This window comes from Zosterops lateralis (genome assembly GCF_965231275.1).
Source record: "Zosterops lateralis genome assembly, chromosome: 1".
Taxonomy (NCBI): domain Eukaryota; kingdom Metazoa; phylum Chordata; class Aves; order Passeriformes; family Zosteropidae; genus Zosterops; species Zosterops lateralis.
This window is the reverse complement of record NC_139762.1, coordinates 21,353,032-21,375,502: the sequence shown is the minus strand read 5'-3', so window position 1 is coordinate 21,375,502 and position 22,471 is coordinate 21,353,032. Positions and strand designations below refer to the sequence as shown.

Genomic DNA, 22,471 nt, shown 5'->3' with positions numbered 1-22,471 from the left:
CCTCTTTATTCAGACCCATCAGAGAGGTGGATACAAAGTTCTGTTCAGATTGTGTTTTTCCCGATAATTTTAGAGATAGAAGAAGTTTAATGAACTTGGCAGGATTCCAGGGAATCCTTAACAGGTCAACTTTTATGCTATCAGTACTTTCTATAAGAGACTTTCTATAAGTGTTTGGGATATAGGGATAAAAATTAAATTTTAGTAACAGAGAATTGTCTAAATTCATGCTGGAAAGTATAACTTTGTTGTTTGCCCAATTTCTGTTTCCGATTGGGACTGGCCAACCCGTGCTTCACGGCTGGATGCAGCTCGTGCTGAGATTCACTGCTGTGAGCAGTGGCTAGGGGCAGGTGCCTGACATTGCCAGATTTCACAAGTGCAAAGGAACAGGAAGGCAGTGCCACCTCCTGCCTGCTGCGCCCTGAGGTATGTGTCAGGTGCAAGGGACATCATGAGGTTGGCTGTTCTAACTTTGCTCTTCCTTGGAGTCTGTCCTCCAGGATTTCAGTAGCCTTGAGCAGGTACCCCTTTGTGGGATCAGCACAGCATCCCATAATTCACAGTACTGTAGGAGGAGAGAGGCAAGCACACCAGGTATGTTTGGGGTATCAAGGATGTAGTGCAATTGTTCAATTTTTAGCCCTAAAACTTGTCTGAAACCAGGCTGAAAGGAAATCAATCTTTGCTTTGCTAGCAGGCTGCAGCTGGCTCTGGCGTGGCTTGAGGTGCAGAGGAAGCCGAAGAAAATGGATAATTTCTTTTTTATTTCTTTGTTATTACAAAATGTCCAGCTGAGAAGAAAATTAAATTCTTCTTGGCCTCGTGTTGTACAGGCTCCAGGTTAAAATAAGGCTGTTAAAATCCCTGACAATATAAATGACAATGTATCATTTATATAAATAGGTCACATGCTGTAAGGAAATACTGTAAGCATAAGACAGAACACTTAAGGCCAAAGAAAACTTGCTCTTTCTAGGCAAGATCTTTAGCAGAAGATTAAAAAATTATGCTTTTAGATAAAATGTATTTTCCAAAAGAAGCAGTTGACTTTATCCTTTTCGTTAGTACATTTTGTCATCATCTGAAAAAGAAAATTCAGTTAACTTTGCCCTAACTTCTGTAACTAGCGTTTTCTTGTAATTTCTTATTTCACTGTTCAATTTCTCCCTTTTATTTTTATCCCATAAATTTTCTCAGGGAATTAATTCCCTTTCTTGTGTTCTCTTTCTTCTGAGCAGATAAGCAGGATCAAATCCTGTATTTGGGAAATGCAGTCATCTTGGCTTAAAAACAGGAGAGGATGACAAATTTTCCTGAATCATACTTTTGCTACAGGTGCCAATCAATACGTTATTTCAGTTTATTATTATATTTTTATATATGTATATTATTTTATATAATATAATACAATACAAATAATATATTATCATTAATAGTATATATTATTTATTATATTATTATTAATTATATTTTTTGCATCACATACTGTTTTTTCCATTTAAAGATTTTTCTAAACAAATCCAAATATTTCCATATAAAAAATCTGCTGTGATAAAATCCGGCCTTTACACAGTTATAGGGACAGTTTACAGTGGTTGGGAATGGAGTATTGAGAATGCTGTTTTTCTCAAGTTTCCATCTTTAAGTTTGGAAACCAAAGTGCTGAGTGCTTGCCCTGGGTGGGATCTTGATCTGGGTGAAAAACAACACATGGCATTTCCTGAAATTGTGACTGACTTTTGGTATGGCTCTCAAACAAGAATTACTTACTTCACAAGAAAAAGAAGCATTGATTTTCCAATAAGGCATTTTTCACACAGTTTTCTAGTTGCATTTTTGTAGAAATGTAGGATAATGGCAAATTCCTGTAGAAAGGCTGAACTTTTTCTAATGTCCTGCAGAATGAATTTCACTTAAATCTTCTAAAATTCACTTCAGTCTCTTCTCACAGATGAAAATATGAGACTTCTGTGTTTTCCTGCTAGATTTCTTTTTTTTTAAATTCTGTATAGTTAAGATGTAAGATTTAAAAGCTAAGGTTGAATTTCTGTCTTTAGTATTTCACTGTTGATTTGATCCAACAGGGTCCACACGTCTTGTCAGCACAGACAATGGGAATACAGCAGTGAGATATAAACTTGTGACCACCTGCTTTTCCAAGGAAGCATGATTTGCCCTCAGTGAGAAGTCATTCTTTTACGAGGGTAAAATTTGTGCCGTGTGGTCTTGTTTTTTAGAAATCTGGCATGTGACAGAATGTTTCCTTATTTAGCACTCAGAGATTTTACCCAACCACCCAGCCTGCAACACTGAGGGGGACAGGCTGCTGTCCTCTCTTCAGCAGGACTTTATCACCAGCAACTCTCACCATCCAGGTTTTGCTGAAGGGGAGAAAAGGAAACAGCATTTACAATCATGTTCTCTGGGTTGTTGCTTGTTCTCTCTCTTGTTCACAGTTCTTTGCAGCTGGTGGGTAAGTGCCTCCTGCTTGCTTCCTGTGAAGGTTCTCATGAAAGTGCTTCCACTCCTCTAGCTTTTCTGGGTGATTGTGGTTCTGTGGTACTGCCAATACGTACATTATTAGTTTGGGGATGGGGAACCTCTTAATGGCAGGCAAGAGGCAGTGGAACGATCTCACAGAAAAAAATGAAATGGCTACAGAAGGAACCAGAGAGTCAATTCTTAATGGCTTTATTCATATACAGTGGCACTATCATTTCAATAATCCCAGAAGATCAGACCTAATAATGATATATGTTTAAATGCCTTTTTAAAAATTTATTTAATTCTTCCCTTCCCTGTTCTGATTTTTGAGCTGTTGGTGTCTGGGTAATGGTTGCAAAATCAGGCAGGGAAAACCTCCAGGAGTGGTGAAAGGCAGAAATATTGCTCGCACATTAAGATATTCACAGATGATGGCTGTAAAGGGGGTTTTATTCACTGTTTTGAACAGAATCACTGAATTCATTGGCATTAATAAAGTGGATGGAAGATTTTTTTTTTTTTAATAGAATTGGCTTAAGTTTAGGAAATCACTTGTGGAATTGCAGTGTACAACACTACTGCTATCCCTTTGGCTGCACTTCTCTTGTAGGTGTCAAACAGGTGGCTTCTGCAGACCTGAATGTTTAAGGTTAAATCCTTTTACCTTTCTAACTGTTGAGGATTGTCACAGATTGCCTCAGAGTATATTGTATTTTTTAATCACCATGGTCTCCCTGTGGGCCAGAATAATTCTTTTTAGTGTCCTGTATATTATCAATTAGATTTCAAATTTTTTGCAAGCTTTTTAAAGAAATATCTTTAACCTCTTAAATACATTTTCATTAAATATGACACCCACTGCTCAAGACATGTATCAGGAACCAAAACTGGTTGTGTCTCCTGCCAAAACTTGTGGGATTCATAAAGTGCAGGACAAGGCAGCAGAACAAATTCATAGGCATGGTTCACATCTGCTGCTGAAACACTCATTGCAGGGCTGAAATTAGCTCCCCTACTTCTACCTTACCTTGAAGCCAACACTTCAGGCATGATCAGATAAACTGCCTGGAGAGCTAGGCACCCAATTTCTGCTGCAGGTGTACCTTTAACTTCCACCATCCTTTACACACTGGCAAGTGTCAGATGCTACTACTCCCCAGTCCTTGCTGCTTTCTCAGACTGCGATTGGCTTCTCAAAGTCATTCTTGGTTTTATAGTCAATGGCTCAGAGAAGAGGATGGCAGATCTTGTATTCAGCAAGGCTGAGGAGCACAGAGTGACCTCTGAGAAGCCCAGACCAATTCACTCACATTTATATGACAAAGAGGAAAGGAAAGCTGGATTTGGGGGAGTGGAGGCAAATGGCTTAGCAAAGATATCTGTGTACCCACTAGGAGACCTGTAAGATCTGGAAGGGTGAGAAAAGTTTGTAGAGGTCAGAGGTCTACAGGGCCATGCACCTGAGGATAGGTTGGATGGAAAAAGGTAATAGTAATAGCAGTGTGGTTGAGGGAATTCACTGACCTAAAACCATTCAAGAAACTGTGCTCAGCTCAGCTGCTGCTGCTGCCCACCACTGATCTACAGTATGGTGACATATAATCATGAGATACGTTTTCTATTGTCTACTTTGATTTTTTTCAGTAGAATTGATGTTGCTCTGGACTTGTTGAAAAAAATAATGTTTTTATCTGACATGAATGCAATGACTTGTTCATGTGAATGGGAAGCAGAATCATGTGCTTATCCACTATACATATATTCTATATTAACTATTTGATATGTGTTGTTTTGTTTTACAGACATTAAAACATTTTTACTATATAATAAAGTCAACAGGCTCTGTATTGAGGCATCTATTGCACAGTCAGTTAGAACTGCCACTTGCAATCAAGAGAATGAATCACAAAAATTCAGGTGGATCACAGATCATCAGCTTATGAGTGTGAAACTGAAACTATGCCTGGGGGTGCCATTGAAGAAGGATCAGGCCATGGTCACCATGTATCCCTGTAATCAAAAAAGTGAGCTCCAGTGGTGGGAATGCAGAAATGAAAGCCTCCTTGCAATCCAAGGAGAAGATTTATTTTTCAGTCCTGGCAATGAAGAGCACGACAATGTTTTGTTAAAGAAGGAGCTGAGTGCAAAGAATAAATGGAACATCTATGGGGCCATGGATGTTTTATGTTCCCAAGGATATGAAGGTACAGAAATTGATTCTTTCATCCTTTGCATTAATTCCTTTGTCAGTGTTAGTTAGAGTGCTTAGGACCTTTCGCTCTGACTATTCTGGCTCCTTCAGTGACCACCAGAGTTTTAGAATATCCGTGCACTGAGATACTTAACCTTGAATTCAATGTTACATTTATGTCCAAGCATGTATTACACATGCACACTTTTTTAGTCTATGTGTTATAGTACATTAGTATTTCAAGTACCATAAGTATTACAGGTACTCAGTATATTCTATAAATACATATATTAGTATTACATATTAGTGAATATGTATATACATACTCTCATACTACATAAAAGTATTCTCTAAAGTCACTATTGCTCACCATACTGTGTCATTGCATTACTAAAAGAGGACATAAACACTGATAAGTTTCTTATACAGTCACAGGGATATGAAATTTACATCCTCATGAATAAAGCACAATATGGGTGCTGAGAAAGATCTGAAAGTACTGATTTAGGTGGAGGCATGGCTTTTTTGACTCAGCAGATGAGGATGCTCACGGAATAATACAGTCCCAAGTGCAATTACCTTTTTCGATTAGCTGAAGTCTGATTGTTCAGAATGGCTTTCCCACATCCAGAATGAATGCTCTAAAAGCCTCCTCACAGGATATTTGAACACTGAACTCTTAGCTTTGCATGTGGGAAGCTGCTTCACTGTATGTGATACTTAACTGGTCACTGGAATAAAACCAGAGACAGATAGTCTAATATATGTTTACTTTTTTTTTTTCCCCCAGGAATCAAGACTTTTAAATATTAGTTCCTGCTCTTGCACGTGTTATCTAAACCTAACACTGAAATAGAAATATCTTAGGGTAGAGCTCTGGAGCCTTATTAAGATAATAAAAGCATCTTGGTCAGAAATTTAATCATAGACCTCATCTGTGATATATTTACCTCAGAATAGCAATACTCTAAAACATGTATCAGCAGCTGAAGTCTGAAAAAGTGATGAAACAATTTTTTTATGATTATGGGACAGGGACCATGGGAAGCACTTTGAGACGCAGTTCGGCCACAGACTTTACTTTTTTCCCTAGTGTACCTTAAGTTGTTACTTTTCATATTCATGTTACCATTTCGTCTTCTCAGAGACCTTCACGCTGCTGGGAAATTCCTTTGGCGCGCCGTGTGTTTTCCCGTTCCTGCTGGAGCGGCGGTGGCGGGCGGAGTGCACGGCTGCGGGCCGGACCGACGGCCGCCTCTGGTGCGCCACCACCGCCGACTACGACACGGACCAGCGCTACGGCTTCTGCCCCTCCAGAGGTGAGGTGCTGCTCCCTCCCGGCGCCCCTCCGTGTGCCATTGGCAAACCAGCACCAGCAGAATATGATCTTCTTTGTAATAACAACTCCTGACTCAAGAGAATGTATTTTAGTATACGATGCATTGCCACATGCTGCAGCTCTCTATGCAAGAAAAATAGCGTGTTGTGCAAGGATGTGAAGAGAGTGATTGAAGAGTAAAACAGCATTCAGTTCCCAATAACTGTGGGGGTGTTGCCGAGCAGCACAATAATTCTGAGCTCCTTACTGCCCCCCAGCCAGGGTGTGTGCTGTCACTGTTCCACAACCCTTCTCTGAGGTCTCCTGTTGTGATGGATGTGGGCACAAAAATGAGCATTGTAGGAAGATTGATGTTGAAGTTAATGTTTTAATCTGCTTGATTCTCATAAGAATATATTTTATTGCTAAAATGGAATGTGTCCTTTTATCCATGCTTTTAAGCCTTATTCATATTGTCCAGAAAGCAGCCTTTCCACCCCTTTAACATCTGCCTGACATTTCTCTGCAATTTCAACCACTTCTATTTCTGTGGTCACTTCCCCCTCTATTCCACTTTGTGGCCTGAAGAGCTTTGCATTCATGATGTTGAAATTTCCACCCAACACATCTCATCTTTCCTCTATATTTCTCCCCGTGGCTCCTGTTCAGCATTGTCTTTTTTTTATTAGAATGTCCTTTACTCCACTTGATTTAAAGTGGATTTTCAGTGTGGCACACATCCCTAGTCAACTATGCTTCCCAGGTTCCTGCAAAGATACCTCACACACTGAGCCCTGAAGGTGTGTGACATAGAGTTATTGAATAATTTTCAGTTTTTGAAAACTAGTCCAGCATTCAGTTATTTTTAAAAAATTCCTCTTCATACCAGCTTTTGAGAATGATTGGAAACACATGATACAATTTTGTGTTGAGCTTGACTGAGCCTGTAGAGATCTTCAACAAACCAAAGATGCAAAGGTGATCAAAGGAGGAGCATGGTGCTGCTCAGCACCATTGCTGTGTGACAGGCATATCCAGAGGCCCTTTGAAAGGAGATGGGATTTATCTAAGAACTTTTTTGATGCTAAATTAATGTCGAGATCTAGTTCTTACAGCTCTCAGTGGGAGCTGCTGTCCAGAGAGAGAAGGAGATGTTGCACATCTTTTCAAAATTTTCACCTGGGACTTCTGCCATGCACTCCATGCAATGTATTTTCCTATGCAATCACTTTCCTTGTGGTAATTCCTGACTTGTCTCTCTTCATGGAACAGGAGGCAGTACAGGCCAGTTTTACCTGTCAGCTTACCAGCCTTAATTTTGTCATTCCCCATCTGCCTGCAACATTTTCAGTGGTCTTGAAAGAGCATCCCGGGTGAAATTTAAGGAGACGAGTGAGAACCTCTCACACAGGATGAGAACCTGCAACTCAGTTTTCTGTTGGCAAGTTACTGTGACCTCTGTTGTTATTATCCTTTCCACAGATATCCTTTTCGACAGCACGTGGACTACAGATCCATCAACAAATGTTCTCTACCAAATAAATGCTGACTCAGCTCTCACATGGCACCAAGCCAGGAAGAGCTGTCAGCAGCAAAACGCAGAATTGCTGAGTATCACAGACATTCATGAACAAACATACCTTAGAGGTAAGGCAATAAAGCAAACCCTGGACTACATTCAGGACCTGTTGAGGCCATCATAATAGCTAAGGATTATTTGGTATGATTTTGGCCATTGCCTTTGGACCTAAATATGTGTGGGCAGGAAAACAAAATCTTTTAGAATTTGCAAGTTCATTCCAAAATTGCTGACAAATTTACATAGAATTCAAAGCATTCCAGCATCCTGCAAGTGTGACAGTTTGACTTCGTCTTATTTTATATTAAAATTATCTTTTTTTTGGATGGAGTAAAAAATCCTGAAAAGTAAATTAAAGTCTTACTTTTGGTCAAAAGGAAGCTTCAAAAAAATTGAAAAGAAAGAAAAGAATTATCTTTATGCCGAAGGATGTTTTGTTTCAACTGCAGTTTTGGCAGCTTTTTTTTTTTTTTTTTTCATTCACTTGCCAAAATGAGAAATGCCAGTTATTTATAAATATCAAATTGCAGCTTTACTTATCCACATACTGATGAAGGAATGGTATGGAAGAAATATTTTTGTTGGTTTTAAGAATTAATTTAACTTTTAACAGATTTATTTTTATTGCTTATATTTTTACTCTACCAATGATTCTACTTAAATGTACAGAATATAGCCTATTCTGCAGATACAGTTTTGTTTTGGTTATACTCTGTGGATATAATCTGTGTTCATTTTGCATTAGTTGATAGAATAAAGCAGGGAGTTTCTGGTTTTTTGCCTTTTTACAGTATTCAAACTTTGGCATGTTTCAATTTATTAGGTACCATAGTATCTACAGATACTTGCAGTTAGATATTTAGGAATTCCAAGTCTTCCTAGAGACATTGTTAGTGACCATTGCTAAAACAAAAGAGATCTATAAAATAATTTATATTATTTTTGTAATTTAGATTTAACAGACGGTACATATTCTGCACTGTGGATTGGACTCAACAGACTGGACTTGAGTAGTGGATGGGAATGGATTGGAGGCAGCCCTCTCCAGTACTTAAACTGGGCTCCAGGTAGATGTGGCTTTGTTTGATTTTGTATTTCCAAAGACAAAATATACGTACCTCAAATACTGCTGTAAATTTTATTATCAGGTAGATATGCCATAAGTATTTTAGCTTTTCTTGCTTCAGCTTTAGAAAAATCTCTTTTTATATAGCAACATAAAATATTTTACCTGTGAAAGCAGCACTGCCTGTCCCAAAAATACTCAGTCTTCCGTTTCTTGACTAGCAACTAAAATATGAGTTTACAGGTTTGTATCCATTTACCTAACTTACACACTACATTTCATACAGACATTTCCACTACTGGAGACAAACCTTTGCTCTTCCCAAAGGTGGGAAAGACATGAACTCCATCATTTCATCCAGGAGTGTATTTTAGACCTTAGAGCTCTGTTTTTCTTTCAGAAAAGTTCATTTTTTTTCCTTTCTGTACTTTTCCCAAAGGAAGCCCATCTCCAGAATCTGGAAAGCTCTGTGTGGTTTTGAATCCTGAAATAACAGCTAAATGGCAAAATTGGGAATGTGATCAGAAACTTGGTTATATTTGTAAGAAAAAGAACTTTACTTTGGTTCCTTCAGGTATGTTGATATATATTAATAATTAAATTTAGAAGTTATCTGAATTGCTTAACATATTGACAAAGGTGAATAGAAGAATTTTATTAGAAATAGAACTAATTCTTGTTTCTCTGGTTTCATTTTTATAATTATTGCAACCTTTCTAGTCTGACCTCCAGTTCCACAACATACAGATTGAAACAGATAAAAACAAAGTATGTCCAACTAGTCCCTCCTGTCTGTGTTTCAGTGGCCAGGCCTCCCCTTTAAGTACACACAATGCTGAGCATCAAAAGGGAGAACAACCCAAAAATTATTTTTCAGAAGAGGGACATTAATAAATATAAGCCCAAGAAAGAAGGATGCATAACTTAATGTGGTTCTAAGTCATTCTCCATGACTTGTGGTCAGCCAGCATCCAAATAAGCAAGTTCAGAGTTCACTGCAGAAGTGGTGGAAGACTGAGACAATGGAAGATTGACACATTGAAGTGAGAAAAGATATTTTAAGTGTATGAAGGTTTCTCTATTGGTGTGACCCTATGTATTCATCTAGATATAAATTTGTTTTGATGGCTTTTACTCTATAAATATACTTAATCCTTTAAAAATTCATAAATCTTCTATGTTAGCTGCAGATAATGTCTGATTTCTCCTATCTAAAAAATAAGTACTAGGTGATACAGAAGCTGATGAAATTAATAAATTAAAAAACTAACACATTTGATCAATACATTACAAAATTAATATATATTTGTTGCAGAAAGCTTTCCTTTCCAAGGTAAAAATTGCCTAATTTACAAAATCACATTTATGTCTACTGCATTTTGTGTTCATAATTTCCTTATGATGAGAATGTCAAAAGAAAAATCTTAGTTTAGAACTTTTGTACAGATGAAGTGGAAATATTTTCAGTGCCATGTCCCTTGCACGGCAATTGAACTCCTCTAAACCTTGGTACGTGTTCCTAGGTGACCTTGGTGCTGTTACTTGCCCAGATGGATGGGTGCCCTATGTAGATCACTGCTATAAGATTTTCAGGGACAGCAAAGGATGGGAAGGAGCTTTGACCTCTTGTCAGAAGGAAGGAAGTCACTTGGCCAGCATCCAAAACCTTGAGGAGCACAATTTTGTGGTGTCTCAACTTGGGTACAGTGAGTATTTCCAGGGGGTCTCTTGCCTTTGCCTGTAAAAGTATTGATAGTTCCTGCCTGTATTGATAGTTCCTGCTGAATTCTGGATGCTGTCAAAACTGATTTTATTTATTGCCAAAGAAATTGATGTAGGTGTGGGGGGGGCTGGGCTTAGGGCCTTCCTTTATATTTTTCAGTTTTTTGAAAGAAGCTTAAAACATTCATGCTCCAAGTTACATAAAACCTGTATTTTAAAATTTGACCAGTGCAACAGAACTGAAAATAACTATTCAGAATTCTATCATACCATTGTGATGTATCAGCATTAGGCTGGTAATTCACACCCACTGTTATGAGGAAGAAGAGCAAAATTTTTTCATCCAGTGCAAGGATTTCCTTACAGCCTAATTTTTCAAAGCATACAGTTTTTATTTTAATATGTATATGAAAATATTATTTCATTAAATTATCATAAAATGTACTAAATAATTTTATGCTTCAAAAATTTGTGAAAGAATTCTACGTCCAAAGCTTAATGGTTGGTGCTGTGAAAAGGGCAGAGTGCCAAAAGAGGTTTTATCTCTGTTTCCATCCCTAGAGCCAACAGACAAGCTGTGGATTGGGCTGAATGACCGTAAGGTTCAAATGTACTTTGAGTGGAGTGATGGTACCCCAGTGACATACACAAAATGGCACCTGGGGGAGCCATCCACTACAAACAACAGGCCAGAAGACTGTGTCCTGATCAAGGGCCAGGTAACATTACTCAGTACATGTAGTGCTGTGAAATTGGGTTTTTTAATTGTGGTATAATTTTGTTAAAAAGTTTCTGTAAGATTTTTTTCTTACCCTCCACATTCCCGCTCCTCTTGATCACGTAGTTGAGTCACATAAAGGGTTCCCCTTTTCCATTGCATGTCCTTTGATGGCCCAGGCCCAGTCTATTGTATGTTATCAATAGGCCCGGGCCATCCCCATTGTATGTCTCTAATAGCCCGGCCTAGGCCATTGTAGACCTATTATATCTTATCTGGGTGTACACCCAAGCACTCGATGGCTCTGCCAGGCCAGATGGCCAGAGAGGCCTGAGGTATCATCCACACCCCTTTATCCCCTGTTTGGTAAAGTCCAGCCCCCCTGTACCTAGGTCACTCCCCTTCATTTCAATCTGTAACACCCCTGTTGATAAGGGCCAGACAGACGGAACACCCCGCTCTCTGGTCCCTCACTTTCGGACGCACACTCAAGCTTGGAACACCTGGGCTTCTGCCCTGAATAAACACTTTTTACCACCGATCGTAAGTCGTTCCTTCTCTGATTTAAGCACGCTTCTGCCCAGGTCTGGACTTTACCATATCATGACAGAGCCCAGCAAGCCTGAAGGCTCTCTGGGAACAGTGATAAATACATATTGTACTTCCATATTAAAACTAACTATTTAATAAAAGAATAACATGCTCTGTTATTTCAGCAAATGGCTAAAGCCAGAAAAAGAGATGTAGGGATTGAATTGAATGAGATTGAAAATGAGATTGAATATGACCTTTAAAAAAAAAAGCATTACTGCATCACTGGTGAAATTTTCTCTTTAAGTACATCTGAAAGTCACAAATGAATTTATTAGGGCTACAAAACAGGTCTCTGAAGGTATTTTGAGTACATTCTCTTTTATTTGCTTTGCTGGTAATGGTGGTATATGGTGATCTCTGATTCCTGCTGGCTCCTCTTTGCCTGCTCATTTGCCATCCCATAGCACAACTGCCTGTGCAGGACCCAGCACAACAGGTCAGGCAGCAACTGCATGCACCCTCCTCCCTTCTCATGACTGCCAGCTGTGGCTATCCTGCTATAGCCCACTCTAATATTTCACTGAATGTGAGCAGATTTGGTTTTGATTCCATGTAGGAAAATTGGATGAGAAAAAAAAATCTATTAAAAAAAAAAAAAAAAAAAAAAGGGAAAGAAGACAAATAATTTTCATTTAAAAGAAAGATATTATTTATCTTTTTAGATTATTCATCTTTATCTTCTTTTTATTTCAAACTTTTTCCTGACACAGAATGGATATTGGGCAGACCATGTCTGTGAGAAGAAGGCTGGTTACATTTGTAAAAGAAAAGGTACATCAAAAATAGCTGGAGAAAAAGAAATTACTGCTGCAGGTTGCAAGAAAGTAAGTATGTGAAAATGGAATGCCAATTTCTCAGATGAAATAGGTACATTATCAGAGAATCAATTAGAATTATTTGAATTATTTGCATTATTTAAATCAGGGTCAAGGAAAGGGGTTTTTTTGTTTTATTTATTATGAAGTTTCTCCCTCTCTCTTAGTTACTCCAAACTTTAGAAAACACAAACTTTAGAAAATCACAATTATTTAAAATTTTTATGGAAATCCTAAAACCATGTTACAGGGCTGGAGAAGATACGGGACCTACTGCTATTTTATTGGCCATGTTCCAGCAACATTTTCAGATGCAAACACCACTTGTGAAGGAGAAGAAGGTTACTTAGCCACTGTTGAAAGTAGGTATGATAATGACTTTTTCTTCATTTTTAAATAGGTGAAGATTGTATCTTATGAATATTCCTAGGAAAGCTAACACAACGCCAAGCAGCAAAATGATTAAGTAACAGATGAGATGTCTAGTTGAATAACAAAAAAGTTTTCCTTTTTTTTTGTTGATTGTATAGAATCTGAATCGTATGTAGGGTCTTCTCCCCCAGTCTGAAGCAAGGAATAGGAGAAAAAGTTCCATCACCACATTAGACTAGTAGGATTTGGGTAAGCAACTTGGGTTTCAGTTGTGTCTTTATGATGACTTTTACAGGTATGAACAAGCCTATCTGACTAGCCTTGTTGGGCTGAGGTCTGAGAAATACTTCTGGCTTGGCCTCTCTGATGTGCAGGACCAAGGCATTTTCAGCTGGGCTAACGGTGAAGCTGTCTCCTTCACACACTGGGATGCAGGAATGCCTGGTAGGTGCTGTGATGAGGGATGGTGGTGCTCTCTGAGGTTGTGGTCCCTGTTTAGGTTGTGTGGGTAATGTCCTCTGAATTTTATGTTTTAGATTTTTGGTGTATTTTACAAGTACTTGCAGTTTTCAAATTCCATATCCTAATTTCAAATAGAAATTTTTAAACTGCAGTTTTATATTAGTTTTGTTTTAGTTTTATATTATCTGATATATTTACCCATAAGATTACCTTTTGGCCCATCTTCACAGGGAGATAAAAAGAGTTACAAATGGGTCCTGAGACTATTCCACACTCATCCCTCTAGTGAAAAGTTAGCCTGGGAGAAGAGTTTGAAACAGAGCAGCTGTAATATGGATTTTAAGTTAGAATTCCAAACTCAAAGTATCAAAAATCACTGTGCCATTATTATTTTTATGTGTGATACTAAGTAAACTGCATTCATGGGTTCATACTGTGCAGAAGCACAGAAAACAAGATTTCTTTATGCCATGAGGAAATCTGCTCTCCATGGGATATACTAACTTCCTCTTAGTGATCATTTGTCTGAAGACTTTCTTGAAAACCTTCAGTGAAGTTATAAAATATAAAATATAAAATAAAAACAATAAAAAAAGAATGAAAGACAAATACTAAAAAAACCTTAGCAAATGTCATAAGAAGCAAACTTGCCAGAGGGTCTGTGGTGTCAGAAGACGATCAGAGTATGAAGAGAGCACTCAGAGGTCATGTTAAGGAATCTTCCCTCTCTGACCATCTCAGTACCACTCTGGAGTCACACTCACACCATCTGAGCTGGGACCAAGGTCCCTCCCCAGCTACACCCCCCACACTCACACAGTCAGAGAAAGTTCCCTTAGCTGCTTGAACCCAGATTTCCCCAGATTTTTTGATCCCTAAAATAATTCAATCATGCTGCAGTAATAAATGAACAGCTTGAGCTGGATGCCTCCAAGGGGGTGATCCTTGAACAAAGGAAGCCCTGGACTTTTTTACCCTTACAGCCTAAAAGCAATAACGTCTGGGCTCCTTGGCCCCTGCTGAGCCTTTGGGTGTCCTGTCACCTGGCTGGACCACTGGTGCCTGTGCCCTTTGCTATGCCAAGGGTCAGCACCAGTTCACGGCCCTTTGCTTTGGGTCCCACCACCCAGAGACCAATCTCCAACTGGCACTACAGCTTGCAAACCGAGCTACCAAACCATTTGCTACAAAATGCAGCAAATGCATTCCTCAACAATCAGGCTGGAAGAGTGATAGAAAATCTGTCTCCTTGCATGTGTGTTCACTGAGAAGAAAATGGACTTTCTGTGCTGGAAACTTTCTTCCTGAGGATATCTTTGGAGAGTCTATTTCAAGCTGAAACATCAAGAAAATAGATCATGGAGGAAATTGGTGGCATGAAGTCAGGACTAAGCGTGGCTGCAAAAGTCTGTTAAGATTACATGAAACAAACACTTTTCTTTAATGTATAACTTCCTGCAAAAGCTGCCTTGACGTCTAAGCTTTGCAAAAATGACAAATTTAGTTACAGGAGATGTGAGGAAATTAAGACAAATGAGTCATTAGTAAATTAGCTGAATCTGTAATAAAGGAGATGTAGTGGGAAAGATACACAAAATCACTTCTGGAAAGGGAGATCATGCTTATAGATGTCCCAGAGCTCCACTCAGAAAGTGAAAGCATATGAATAAGGGAAATCTATTAAGTGTGGTCTATCTCAATTACCAAAAGCCTTTTGGCTAATCTGACCTAACACAGAAAAGCTCTTGCATGAATAAAAATATTGATCAAAAGGCACTGATAGAAGGTGGATTATTTTTATGGGGTCTATTTTTCACTGGGGAAGTGTGTTCACCAACAGAACCTCATAATGACCTCTGCCAAAGCCCATGCTGTTCAGTATATTTGCAGACCATGGGGAAAATGTGCAATAGTGAGGTGACGAGGTTTGCTGATGGGATTAAATTATTTCTGATAGCAAAGATGTGCCTGTGAGAAAACTCAGGATGGTCTCAGGAGAATAAGTGACTGATCAGTAAAACAGTAGGTCAACTTTGATGCAGGTAAAGGACACCCTTAGGAACAAACACTTGTCTTGAATTGCCATAAAATGATGGATTTATAGCTGAATTTCATTTCAGCTTCTGGAACCATGGTAGACAGGTCCATTAAAATGTCAGGTCTGTTCCCAACAAAAGTAAAAAAAAACCCCAAACCAAAAACCCCAAAATAAAATGTTAAAAATACTTAGGAAATTTAGAGAGAGCACTTAGGAAATTAAGAAATAAGCCATTTATTAGGCCAGTTGTGTGCATTTGACTACATCTTGTGTGATGTAGGCAGCTTTGTTTCCCTCTGAGAGAACAATCTAAAATTGTGGCAAACATTATGGAATAAGTTTTATCCTGGAGCTGTCTAGGGTTGCACACCTGCCCTCTATGCACCAGTGGGGTTGATGCCGTCTATGTGGAAACCACTCATAACCAAGGTAATGCTAACTAATGTAAAAAAAGATTAACATAAATACAAATGAGATTATCACTTGAAAACACAAGATTTCACTGTAAAAACTCTAACTTTACTTTCTACCCAAAGAAATAATTATGTAGGACATTCAAAATGAAAAAAAAAGTAGGATTCTATATTGATCATGACCTCCTCAAACCGAAAATACTACTCTGCCTGTATGAAAACCAGCTAAAATATAAATTTGCTTTTCAAATGTTATTGAATGGCAAAAATTGAATGGCTGCTGCTCAAAGATTTTGACAATTAAATAATTCACGCTTTAGAAAATATCTAACATAATTTGATTTGGGGTTTTTTTGTCTCATAAAGGAAATAATCCAGGATGTGTAGCCATGAGAACTGGGACTGCAGCTGGATTATGGGATGTTCTTAACTGTGAGACAAAGCAAAAATATATTTGCAAGCAGTGGGCAAAGGGTGCAACGGTTCAACCTATTCCAGCTACTGCTCTGGTCCCCACGTGCCCTGAAGGTTGGGTTTCAAACAACCATAGAAGTTCCTGTTTTAAAGTAAGTGCCTAAATAGTTAAAAAACAATTAACAAGAAAAAAAAAAAAAGGAAAGTACATCTTAATTTTGCAATATCTGAGATTGGAATAGAGCAAAAACAAAATCCCCAAAATTCTTCTCAGGAAATCATGTATGCAAGGGGAGAAATTTGGGAAGAAAGATAAGGTTGAAGGGAGGGAAGGGAAGGGAGGGGAGAAGCACACAGGAAAGAAAATGAGGAAGTTTGTGCTTCAGGGGTTGAAAGAACTGGAAGGAAATGGAAGAAGAGGAACATAAATATCAAGGTCTCAGAAAGACATAAAAGATAAGAAAAAAGAAAAAAACAGGAAACAACTCCATATTAAAATTATTAAAAGGAAAATGTCAAAATTCTATATTAAACAGCAGAAGCAGCAAAGCTGATTCGTTGGTGCTGCTCTTTTTGTCTGTTGTGCAAAGATGTGGTATTTGTCTGAGACATGACAGTTCAGGGAGCAAACAGAGAAACAGTGAAGTGTAGCCTCTAGCAGCACAATACCTAAGGCTGGATCTTGCTAAAATCAGCACATTACCCCACAAAAAAAAAAAAAAAAAAAAAAAAAAAAAAAAAAAAAAAAAAAAAAAAAAAAAAAAAATTCATCTGAAAGATTAATTAAGCAAGTGTTTATGAAGGACATTTACTTGAGAGTTTCTGATGCAAAGCTACAGATAACTTGTGTTTGAAGTACAGTCAGCTATGTCTGAGCAGGCATAAAAAAGGAGTTTGGACAAAAAATGAATGTAATGTGAGAACAGTGATTTTTGATCATGCAAAGCTGAAACATGCTAATTATGAGATGTTAATATTTTTTATCACTTTATTGAATTAATGAGTCTTCTTTTTTTTCTTTTTCTTTTTTTTTCTTTTCGTTTCTTTCAAATTGATCTGGAATGTTATTTATTTGGGCTCCTTTATCCCCAAATCATATTTTTAACTTCTATCAAATCTGTGCTTGTTGTCTCTTAAACTAGTTTAGCTTTATACTGCAAATATAAAGTGATAATGGTAAATTACCATGAGGTCATTCATTTGCCTGAATCTTCAGACTCCTCCTCCCAGACCATTTTGCCTCTCCACCACAGCTACTCTTCTTTCCCTTCATATGAAGTTGGCTTGGGCTCTCCTCCAGTTAAAACAAATTAAAGGGAGCTGGGGAGTTGTATTCCCTTTCCCCTTCTAGCAATTCCTTTTTTTTTTTTTTTTTCCTTTTTAACACTATGCTAAGTAGGTTGGCAGCTCTAGTGTAAAAATTCTAGGAACAGAGTGGGAAATACTGTTTCTCCTATGAACTTATACTCGACTCGTATTTATGTTTAAGCCTTATTTATATTTAATCAAGACTATAATTCTTTTATTATTGTAACATGCATATAATATGTTTGAAATTAATTTCTCCACAGCATTTTTGCAGATCAGAAATTGGAAAGAAATCATGGTTTGAAGCTCGAGATTTTTGCAGACAAATAGGAGGGGATCTGGTCACCATTAACAATAAGGACGAGATACCATTACTAATCCAAGCAATGAGGTTGGTATCTTACCACATTTAAAGACTTTTCATATGAACTATGAATGATGAATTCATATGAATTATGAAGGATCCTAGATGATTTCTGAAATGTATGGGTTCCTCGAAAGGCAAAAGACCGGTGATACTTATCTATTCAGTACTGGTTTAACCTTTTCATGGAAAAAAGTGATTTGTGGTAAGAAAAGTTTTAAAAATCCTGCACCAATATATCATGACTACTAGATGTAGTTTAGAAACACATAAAATTAGTGTTATTTCTACCAGGATAGAAAATATGATCAATGTATCTGCTGTTGAAGTAGATATGTGTTTACCTTGCAGCAGTCAATGCTGAAACCACTTCTGGAATCTGTGAAGGTTTCCCCTAAGTAAATAGTACAGTAGGGATATACATGATCAATGCTGCTAATAAGTCTGATAACTAAGCTATTGACAATGAACCACAGAAATATTACGCATTTCTATGAAGAACATGTGTATACACTTCACCAAAGGTAATAGGGAAATTTGCAACTTCACTGTTTTTATAATGTGCTCTAGAAAGTTCAACAATGCATTTCTGGAATTTTTTTTGTGCTGATGTTTACACGCTGCTCTATCCTGTAATTTCTTTCAGAGCCAATCGCTGTATGTTTGAAACAGTTTGGCTTGGTATATTTTCTTTGAATCCAGATGAAGGATTTGCCTGGAGTGATGGCTCTCCAGTGAGTATTTTAATTATTCATCATATTTGTTTGCTTAAGATGCTTTGGGATTTATATGTATATTTTTTGGCTTTTTGCTGTTATCCTCATTAAAGTAAGCACCAATCCTACAAACATTCATTTAGCTGCTAATCTGTATTGTCATGACTAATATCAACAAGTTAACATTTGAAGAGATGGAAATTATCTGTATTTCATCAGAATCTGTAGGTTTCTGTGTAATACTCTGATTTATTTTCTTTTCCAAGAAGATAATACTTACATCTAAGGTCAAAATATAAAAATTCATGTATCAAGTATCCTGTCCCTGGTAGTAGCCGTAAATATCTACTATTTCTGATAAACGTTTCCCAGTATACTCCTGAATCCTCCAGTAAATGATGGGTCGGGGTCTTTTAGAACTGGAGCTCATATCTGTAGTTTTTGTTTATTTATTCCTGGGAATTTATCCAGTCATCTCTTGAGCCCAGTATCTACAGCTGTGAAAACATTCTTCCAGGATTCTACTCTTTATTACCCTTCATTTTCCACTACTCCTTATTCTTTGGATTTATCTTTTTTTTAACACAAGCAAGGACCTTTTATCTTATCCTGATCACATTACTTTCCAGAAAAGTTCCAGAAAGGAATGTTATCAAGAATTCTTGACAATAATTAGTAGGTTGTATCCCATGGGTCTCCCTTCCCATTTGATTGTCAGGCTTTTTCAGAGGTACATCCTCTAGATTTGTAGGACATGACTTCCCTCCCAAAAGTCACACTCCCATCCTCATTGACCACAGGGAAGGGAAAAAGTAATGGTGGATTGATGCACAACATGGTCACTGCCACCAGAAAGATGTTGGACAATGCAATTTTGAACCAGGTCAGATCTGGAGTGAAAAGTACCCTGTCTACACATGATTAGCATGAGTGATACATGGGTAAAGTTCACAGATAGGCAAAGTTTATTAGAAACAGTTCCTGTGTCTGTTTCTCTTTTGTCTGTGTCTATGGCTCAGGGCACAAACAAAAACCCTCCACGGCAAGCCAGCCATGTCTGAACACTGACATCATTGGCTCACTCTAAAATCCTTGTATCTCTAGCTTTCCCTGCACTTCCAGATCTTTTTAGCTAAAACCAGAATCTTTGAGACAAAAGCAATTAGTTCCCATTTTCCAGCGGAAAGTACAGCTACGGAAACAGATGAAAAGAGTAACAAAGTTGATTTCTTCTATAGGTTAGGTACACAAACTGGGATGACAGTTCAAGAAATTCAGGACTACTCAAGTTTTGTGGTTCATTCCATTACGGGAGATATTCTGAACAATGGTCTCTTCTGGTCTGCCAAGAACAGCATAACTGGGTTTGCCAAATAAAACAAGGTAGATTTCTTCTTCTCTTTTGGCAAAAAGATAAAAAAACTTTAATAAGTAGTTGCTTTCTACATTAAGTTACTGGAGAAAGAGACAAGATTTTGAAGAACTACTTTTTCCAAATGAGGTCAAGAGCATTAAATAATATATTATGGGCTGGGATTTTTAAATTATGGATGATAAGAAGGAATTGATTTTTTTCCATAAATTAGGATGCATCAATAATCCACATATTAGAAAGATACTTTTCTTTTTTTTTAATATTAAGAGTCTTTTGGCTTAACTTTTGTAACTGTGAAGGTAAGGAGTTGTAAGGGCTTGTATTGTCTTCCTTACAAAACTGGTTTTTAACACGGGTGAAGGTAAAATTAAGTATGAAATCTATGTCAGATTCATTGGTAGTTCTGGTTCTCCTGTAGAATTATTCAGGATTCAACTGCTTTTGGAAAAACAATGGTTCATAGCAGTGCTATTTCTTTTTCTATCCCAACCAGAAATAACTCACTGTCCATATACATATGTATATATCTATATATATCTATGTATAGATATAGATATACACATAAAGTATAAAATACATAAAGTCATATTTCCTTTTGCTTATGAATATTACTCAGAGAGTGTTTTTGATAGAGCTAAAATAAATGCAGCGGAAATTTTTTCCCTCTTGATGAAAATACCTCCAAGTGAATTATGGAATATCTACTTACGGGTCAGTAAAGGAGCTGTATGCCACAGTTTAAAGTGTTTCAGATAAATCTACTGTGACTTGCAGGCCGGGAGAGCAACTTTCCTGTGCCTTGCTTTGTGCAGGAACATGATTCAGCCAAAGCTATGGCTTTGCTGATGTGAAGCACCACTTATGATACAAAGTTAAAGTAGACGACCTTGCATATTTAGCAATGTGAAGCTGAACTGTGTAGCTAAGTCTGCTTGTTAGTCAACAGCAAAGGGTGGAGAATCCTGCTCTCTTTCTCACTCTTCTTACAGTCAGTCACAACCTACATCACAACACACCCTACAGAGATTCATCATGCCTTCTATTTTCTTCTTTTTGCAGGAGTGTCATTAAAACCTGAACCAATTGACACATATGGTAAGCCTTTGTATATATATTTATTATTCATAATATTTTTCCTAAACTTGTTATTCTAAAAAAAGCTTTTATGTTCTACACATATAGAATTTAAGGTTACCTCATTTATCTTCCAGAATATAAAACCACTGCAGATGGATGGGTCATATATGAAGATAAGCTCTACTATATCAGCAAAGAACAGGTCTCCATGGAAGAAGCCCGAGAGTTCTGCAGGAAGAATTCCGCAGACCTAGCTGTTGTTAATAGTAACAGTGAGAGAAGGTTCCTAAAGAGAGCACTAAAAGAAAATGTAAGAGTCATTATAAACAGGCAGACTAAAGCAGAAATGCTTTTGACAATCTGCTTGTAAAACCTGAGTTTTCTCAGAAGCAGAGCTGTCAGCATTTTCATTAATGAAATAGCCCCAAATCCGCCCTTTGATCCCTTGGGATTTGGCCTCTACTGGTCCTCACCAACTGCCCTGATGCAGTTGACAGGAAGAGTGATGTAGGAAGGTATCAGTTCTCTTGGGAAGTAACTGGTCTTTGAGGGAGATTAAAATAAAGTACCAGTTTCTGACTCAAAATCTGCTGCTTTTCTACTCCATCCTAAGAGCATTTAGTGCTGCAGATCTTGGCTCTGATGATATAAATACGTTGCTGTGGTTAACTGCAAGCAGGTGCTTTACTGCTGTGGACTTCAGTGGCTGCTCTGTGGACCTAATCAATGATGTATCAATTTTTGCTTGTTTTGCTTCAAAGATTTCTTTTTTAAATTGAAATAGTGTCTTTCTGATTTAGGAGAGCTATGGGAGACAACCAATAGGATACTTCATTGGTCTAAGAGTGAGCCTTGATAAAAAGTTCAGGTAAGGTAAGATGATCAGTGCAACTTCTAACATGTAGAAACAAATAGAATATTTTATGAAGCTGGAGGTACTGAATATGTTCTCTTGAAGGTCTGAAGGCTGTTCCACATACTGTGTACAAAGCAAAATGGAATAGCCCTTGGATATTCTAAAGTCCAATAGTTGCCCCCAAAAATAAATAGTAAAAGATCTTTTTTTCCTTGAGTAAGCACTTAGCCAAAGAAAATCTTGGCAGCTCTACTCTCCATACACACTTTCTCATTTCTTCCACAGATTTTCCCCATAAATTGGAGTGATACTTTGTTATGCTGAATTTTATACCTATAAGCATACATATGTACATACATGCACTTAAAGCATGCCCTATATCATAGGATTTGGCTTTCTTATGCTTTTTATCTATATATCACAGGGGTTCTCCAGAATTAGGAAGACAGAGGCAATGAGTACAAAAGGCAGTCTCTGCAAACTCCTATTCTAGCAGAAAAGTCAGCAGAAATTTGCAATACAGAAACAGTAACAAGTGTTCTGAAAAGATCAACACACAAATCAACTCAAAACTAAACTAAGAGAT

General features: G+C 37.6%; 1 protein-coding gene across 1 annotated transcript in view; it reads left to right on the top strand.

Annotated features, from left to right (window-relative positions):
* Nucleotides 1-2,402: 2,402 nt before the first annotated feature.
* Nucleotides 2,403-22,471, top strand: part of LOC310918586 (lymphocyte antigen 75-like) — a 69,153-nt gene continuing 49,084 nt past the window's right edge. The window contains exons 1-18 of the mRNA XM_083877489.1: nt 2,403-2,476; nt 4,290-4,691; nt 5,824-5,997; nt 7,479-7,643; nt 8,529-8,642; nt 9,081-9,215; nt 10,165-10,347; nt 10,925-11,082; nt 12,386-12,499; nt 12,741-12,856; nt 13,158-13,306; nt 16,142-16,341; nt 17,761-17,888; nt 18,508-18,595; nt 19,816-19,960; nt 21,012-21,047; nt 21,164-21,339; nt 21,830-21,897. Of these exons, the coding sequence (XP_083733615.1) occupies nt 2,419-2,476; nt 4,290-4,691; nt 5,824-5,997; nt 7,479-7,643; nt 8,529-8,642; nt 9,081-9,215; nt 10,165-10,347; nt 10,925-11,082; nt 12,386-12,499; nt 12,741-12,856; nt 13,158-13,306; nt 16,142-16,341; nt 17,761-17,888; nt 18,508-18,595; nt 19,816-19,960; nt 21,012-21,047; nt 21,164-21,339; nt 21,830-21,897 (2,609 nt within the window). The 5' untranslated portion in view covers nt 2,403-2,418. The remainder of the gene's footprint in view (nt 2,477-4,289; nt 4,692-5,823; nt 5,998-7,478; nt 7,644-8,528; nt 8,643-9,080; nt 9,216-10,164; nt 10,348-10,924; nt 11,083-12,385; nt 12,500-12,740; nt 12,857-13,157; nt 13,307-16,141; nt 16,342-17,760; nt 17,889-18,507; nt 18,596-19,815; nt 19,961-21,011; nt 21,048-21,163; nt 21,340-21,829; nt 21,898-22,471) is intronic.